The 6,793-nt window shown below is 34.7% G+C and overlaps 1 protein-coding gene across 3 annotated transcripts; it reads left to right on the top strand.

Moving 5' to 3' along the window:
- The first annotated feature begins 1,318 nt into the window (after positions 1–1,318).
- LOC113697516 (vacuolar protein sorting-associated protein 55 homolog) lies at positions 1,319–5,243 on the top strand. Of its 3 annotated transcripts, XM_027217171.2 has the most exons (6): positions 1,319–1,612; positions 2,296–2,339; positions 3,494–3,533; positions 3,646–3,730; positions 4,788–4,859; positions 5,020–5,243. In XM_027217171.2, the coding sequence occupies exons 1-6, from the start codon at positions 1,594–1,596 to the stop codon at positions 5,084–5,086; spliced, it is 327 nt and encodes a 108-aa protein (XP_027072972.1). In that variant the 5' UTR covers positions 1,319–1,593; the 3' UTR covers positions 5,087–5,243. The 3 variants fall into 3 exon arrangements, with proteins under 3 accessions (XP_027072972.1, XP_027072970.1, XP_071910703.1); XM_027217169.2 differs by having other exon boundaries at positions 1,326–1,612; positions 4,788–5,243; XM_072054602.1 differs by lacking the exon at positions 1,319–1,612 and having other exon boundaries at positions 2,314–2,429; positions 4,788–5,243.
- Positions 5,244–6,793: the final 1,550 nt, after the last annotated feature.

Genomic DNA, 6,793 nt, shown 5'->3' with positions numbered 1-6,793 from the left:
GTTTTATAATTTTTAAATATATTCATACTATTCGTGTAGAAATTTATATGCATAAATTTCATTGAATACGTATTTTTGTGCTAACCTTTTAATCATACTTTCGAAAAAAAATCACATAATATTCATACATACAACACATCTCAGGGAATTGTTGGGTTGGGTAGTTTGGTGGAAAGGATTGTAAGTAATATATAATAGTTTCAAAACCTCCCACTTACATGAAAAAAAAAATGTGTTTGAATATTAGATTATTTGGGATTATTTTTTTTTAAATACTGTAATACCTTTTTGATATGATAAATGTGAAATAAGAAGGTGATTAAAAATATATTGATGATACATGTAAATAAATTTTTACAAATAATCTATTATCCAAACACTCGTATTTATATCTGTTCCATATTTCACGAACTATGCATGTAGAAGGCATACCACCTTAAAATAAAGTGGGTTTTATGCAGTTAAATAAGACATTTGATTGATGCAATTTTAAGATAACTGACAGGTTTTCATACGTTAGGAAGAATTGAAATTTTGATTCCCAATCTATAGGTCATGCGTAAAAAGTAGTCCCCAATTTGTTTCATAAAACAAATTTGGTCTCAAATATAACAAAATTTGGGAAAGTGAACAATTGACGGATTTTGTTTAATTTTTGTGAGAAAGAGGTCACATGAGATCACGTGTCCGCACTTAAAACACCTTTTTCATTTTTTTTATGTGAAAACTCTTAAAAAATTATCTGCAGCTTTCCTTTTAATCTTTAATAATGACCTAATGTTTAATTATTTCTGTTGAGTAATTAAAAGCTTAAGTTGTAACCACATTGTCTAAAATTCAACTATAAAACATTTAAAATTACCATGAAGCTGTTTGGTACATTATTGGGGATAATTCATATAACTTTAAACCAAAAAATCCTCGTCATTGTATTATATTTTCTTCCTATCTTCGTAACTATTGTTTTGTATTAAGCTCTATCTCTTTTGAACCTGGTCTTCTAAATTCAGCAACCTAGGCATAAGACGAAAGGGGTTTTTAGCAATCAATAAATCAAATGTTTTGATATCGACAATATATTTAATTCAAAGTATTTTCTTTTTTTTTTTCCTAAAAAGGTGTGTCATGACTCGTAAGCATTTATCAGACACATACATACAATTTAAATAATTATATTCACATTTATTATCCTCTGTATTTAGTATTTAGTGATTCACTAAAATTGAATTTTATTTTCTGCAAAAAAAAAAAACCTAAAATTAGATCCCAAAAATAAAAAAAAAAGATGTGGAACAAAAAGCGAAAAAGATACAGTTTTACCATTTAGGACCGCGGCAACCCGGTGCACAGCAAATATATACAGATGTAACTTGAACTTTGGCTTCCAAACTCTGGAATATCCAGTTTAAAAAAGAAATTGGCAAAAGTCATGAAGGGAAAGTAGTTTCCGCTGTGCTCCATCAACTCTCACGGTTTCACCTTACCTGTTCCGTCCTCTTTGTCGATCGTCCTCCCATCTTCTCCTGCAAAGTCGAAAACCCTGATTTTACTAAAATATCTGCAACTTTTGCCCCCTTTTGATCCTGCTCAGCTATGGCGATGACCGTTGAAGGTACACGCTTATTCGATTGACTTTTCGCATTTACTCAACTGCTCTAACGCAGTGCCGTCTGATATTATTATTATTAAGTATTTTGTCTAATTTTGCAGTTGACTAATTAACTCAATTTCAATTGTTAACAGTACTCTAGAGTTCTATCATTTTGATAATCAGGATTGCTTTTGTATATGAACGTTATTATGAGATTGTTCTAGTCTTTAATTTCACGAAATATGAATGGACTTGTGTGAACTAAAAGCCCAGGTCCGCGTATATTGAAATTTTAGTGGCTGACTTCTGTTTTAAAAAAAAAAAAAAAAAAATTCTTAACGCATTTTCACGCTTTATATATCGTAGTTCTGCCATCGAGCGTGAATTATTGCAATTTATTAATCCTATTTGAGTAGAGAGAGCAGAGAGAAAGTGGAGTATTTTATCTAAATGACGGGGAGATTTAGATTTAGTAGTTGTTGGTTTCAAGCGGACATTGTATCCCGTTGGTTGCATTTTGATATGTTTGATATTTCAAAGCGCTAACACTTCTTCTTTGGTCGTTCTAATCGGTTTCCTGGGGTTCTTGTTTCATGGTGCTCGCTCATCGGATGCAGTGTAAGTTCGATGTTGACATTTGGGTTTGTTCTGAATTTCTGATTTAGTTTTAATTCTAACTTTACTCATACGTATCAGGCTTGCAGGGCTTGCTTTTATGTTCTCAGCTAGCATATTGTTACAGATCCTGGTAGGTTTTATGAGCCTATTTTAGGGTGATTGTTTTGGATACGTTTGTAGTTTGTGAGAGCGATGTCTTTGGATGGTGCAACTTTCTTCTGTAAGCAGTTTGTTCAAGTCTTCATGCCTGTTTTAGTAATCAAGTTCTATCATGGGTCGAGGTTTTCTTTGATGATTTTTTTGTGCAATCTCATCCCTCAACCAGCAGTACAGCTAGTCTTGACCTTAAAGTTTCTGAGAATCTTTAAAATTATCATTTTCTTGGCCTGTATCAATAGGAATTTAAAAATTATTTTAACAAGTTAAGAGCACTGGTTGCTCGATACAAACAAAAGAATACAACTCTGACTATAATTTTAATGAAAAACTAAAGAAAAATGATCTTAGCATATTCATTTTGTGAATGTGAGGCTGGCTAGTCTGCTTAACTTTGAAATTGATATTCAGAATTCATCATGCATGAAATGGTTGAAATAGATGTTTCAATTTGCTTTCTAAAGTGTAGATCTGGTTACCATACCCCATCAATATCATTTCTTGGCCTATATCAATAGGAATTTTAAAATTATTTTAACAAGTTAAGAGCACTGGTTGCTCGATACAAACAAAAGAATACAACTCTGACTATAATTTTAATGAAAAACTAAAGAAAAATGATCTTAGCATATTCATTTTGTGAATGTGAGGCTGGCTAGTCTGCTTAACTTTGAAATTGATATTCAGAATTCATCATGCATGAAATGGTTGAAATAGATGTTTCAATTTGCTTTCTAAAGTGTAGATCTGGTTACCATACCCCATCAATAGACCGAACCACTAAATGGTGCCTGTATATTGCTGTTGAGCAATTGAAGTTAGTGTTTTAGTCATATTTTCTCACAGATGAAACAGAAGGATCAATAGAAAGAGGGAATTCTGTTAGTATACCAATTATATTACAACTTTATAGAGTGCAAATTTTCAAAATCATCAATTAGGTAAAGGAGAAATTTGCTTTTCACTTTGCAAACTTTTGATTAGACTCTTTTGCTAATGGATTTTGAAAGATTTATGTTCTATTTTAAATGGTTGATTTTTCTTCGCCTCTGTGCATTAGTGCGTAGTTGTGCAGTTGTAAACTTGTACTTTCGCTTGTTGCAGTAAATTTTCTATTCTTCTTTACAGGCTTGTGCAATATACAGTAACTGGTGGCCATTGTTATCAGGTTGGTGGGTTAATGCCGTTTTTTCTTGTAATGCAAAGAGTAATAACATTTAGGAGGTGTAGTTATTGAACACTGTTTCTTCTGACTTACTGACCAGTCTTTGTTTTTTCAGCTCTTATGTATGTTCTAGTGCCCATGCCTTGTATGTTCTTTGGTGGTGGGACTACTCAGTTCTTAACTAGTCGTGACGGTGGAGGGTGAGTGATCTTAAGGAAATGCAGTTAATTTTGTGTACTGTGTTTGCAAGTTTTGCATCAACTATATGTTTGGCAAAGGTTCACCACTTTTTATGTGTAGCTTAGTTACTTTTGCTGCTATCCTACATGGGGTGCTTTTTTATGTCTAATCACAAGGTCAAGGACATGCGGTTAATTGTGTATTGTGTTTGTAAGTTTTGCCCGAAGTATATACTTGGAAAAGGTTCACCACTTTTGATGTGTAGCTTGGTTAGTTTGCTGCTATCCTACATGGAATGCTTTTTTATGTCCAGTCACAAAGCTGAGGTAGCTTGGTTAGTTTGCTGCTATCCTACATGGAATGCTTTTTTATGTCCAGTCACAAAGCTGAGGACGTGCAGTTAATTTTGTGTATTGTGTTTGCACGTTTTGCACCGAGTATATATTTGGAAAAGTTCACTACATTTTCTATCCAACTTAGGTACTTTGCTACTATACTCATGGGATGCTTTTTTATGTCTAATCACAAACTTGGTGGCCTTGTGACCTTTTCTTTTAGCCGTCCAACTTGATTGCTTCATCCCGAAGCTTGATAGGAGTGGTCCATCAAGTCATTTAAAAATTCGTTTTGAGATTTTTCGTAGCCCTTAGAATATTAAGTTGACATGCAAGAAACATTTTTGAGGCATTCTCTGTCACTCTTATTTGCCACAGATGTTTTCGAAGAATTTGAATTTCTGAATATTCTTGGCCTGCCTTCTTGTTTGATTTTTGGTGTACGAGGTCTCATTCTTTTTCATATAACGGTTGCTGCTATCTGTTCCTTCTAGCAAGCATTCCCTTCCAAGTTCATACTTTTAGAGCTTGCTGATATTCATTGCTTTAACATGTTTCTGTTCTGGAAACACGATCTCAGTATATGGTTATTTGGTTGCTCTTAAGAGGATGCTGCGCTGCATCTTCCCCTTTTCTTTCCTTCACTGATTTATTGTGGAGATATATTGATTTCTGTTGGTTTTGCTCCAGATTTCTGCTGTTTTTTGCACTGTGTAACTCGGACTCTCTTCTTTTCTCATAGATGGATAGATGCTGCAAAGTTCTTAACAGGGGCATCAGCAGTGGGGAGCCTAGCCATTCCAATCATTCTCAGGCATGCGAATCTGATTGGAACCGGAGCTATGTTCATTGAATTTACTTCTTTCTTCATATTTGTGTGCACTGTTTTGTGTTTCCACCGTGCTAGTCTTGAAGATGAATGGTGATGGTAATGACGCAATAGTCTTGTAAGTTTGCATGTTGATCGCTTGCAGGTGCTCTAACAGACAAATGAAGAATAACATTCGGAATGAAGTGGAGAATGTTTTCCCATGTATATAGCTAGAACACAAGTTCTTTTCTGAATCTTCATAATTTATTAGGTTCCCTCTTCCACAAGTTGTGATATGAATTTTATAACGGGATTAGATATTATTGCTAAGAGATCAGTAAGACCTGTTACAAACACGTGCAGACATAATCACATAAGAATTGTGTATTTGTTGCATGTACTGGAGATAGTAGTGTGGTTTGGTTCCCGTAGGAAAGGAAAGGAAAGGAAGGAAGGAACCCAAAAAAAAAAAAAGGGGGATAAAAAGGTCCGGTTGCTTCCGTTCCTTATTTCTTCTCAACTCCTTTATGCAAAATGGGTACACCTCAGTGATCCACGTGTTCCGTTGAATTCTTTTACAGCAGCTTCATCGGGTACGGAATGGAATGGAAGACCCGCATTCTCTCCCCAAATGAAAAGTTATGCTCCTTCTGTGGTGACTGACCAGTCGACCAGAGATGGTTCATCCATCGTCAAGGTTCATTGTTTTATAGGACTCGTCATGTTCTGCAAGAGCAAACCTTGCTTTCAGGTTTACTTGGACTAACACAGAAGAATATTCGGTCGCCGTTAGCAATTACTACAAATTTACGATCACATAATCTAATTTCCATTTTCCATGCAGCTGTTCAGTCTTTGGTAAACAATAATTCTTGGTCCGTTTGGACCGGAGATTACTTAAGAAAAATTATTTGAAATAATACTACAACACTTTCTTTGATATGATATGATGCACGTGAGTGATTAAAAATTGTGTTTATATGATGCACGTAGAATAAAATTTGAAATTTTTTTTTTTTTTTTGTAACACTTTTTTGCTTGTTCCCTCTCGGCAAGTATGCATACGCCGATTTACCAATATACCGTTGAAGGTCTTCTGCGTCGTGGTAACGTGGGTCGGTTGACCGCCAAAAGGAAAAACCCTTTGTCTTAAATATCAAAGTTACTATTGTAAATTATTTGATATATTTTTACTGTAGCACTTTTTGTAATGTGATGTATGTAAGATAAAAAGGTAATTGGGAAGATAAAAAGGTGTATTGGAAATTGTAATGGTAATATAAACAAATATATTTGAACAAATAATCTCCTGTCCAAACACACTCTATATTACGGAATACGATCGCTGGCTAAAGTTCCTTTCCGTTAGTTATGGCAAATAATTTACGTGAAGTTCCGCGTCTAGACACTGCCCAGTCTTTGACTGAAGGAGAAATTTACCTCAAAAAGACTTTAGATGAAATTTTATGGTTGTTTCCAATTCCATCTGACGAGACGAGAGACTACGAGGACTGCGACATAAAATTCGCTCTAGGACTGAGCATGTGAAAGCACATGCCATTTTCCTGTCCAGTACTTGAAGAATACTGGAAAATGATTTGAAGTGTCATCTCTTTTATGACACTTCAAAATACAAAAAAAAAAAAAAAAACTATGAATATGCATGTAGCCCTGTTTAGTGTTTATGCATCCCAAAAGGAAATACTTGATAAACAGGCTATGGTTAATTAGGAAGAGATGAAATGTAAATATATGGAATTTTCCTCCTCTGATGACACTTTCACTGGAAGCCAGGCGTCAAAATGGACACCCCAACAAAGAAATTACATCCGTTTGGGGCGGTGTCAATAAAATTGCAGGTATTGAGCAATGTTTTTAAATTCGGACCGGAAAGTGAAGCGGAGAACCTTTTGATGCACGATTCGATCGGTTCAACT

The sequence above is a fragment of the Coffea arabica genome, chromosome 6e (assembly GCF_036785885.1).
Source record: "Coffea arabica cultivar ET-39 chromosome 6e, Coffea Arabica ET-39 HiFi, whole genome shotgun sequence".
Lineage (NCBI taxonomy): Eukaryota > Viridiplantae > Streptophyta > Magnoliopsida > Gentianales > Rubiaceae > Coffea > Coffea arabica.
This window is presented reverse-complemented; position numbering and strand designations above follow the sequence as displayed.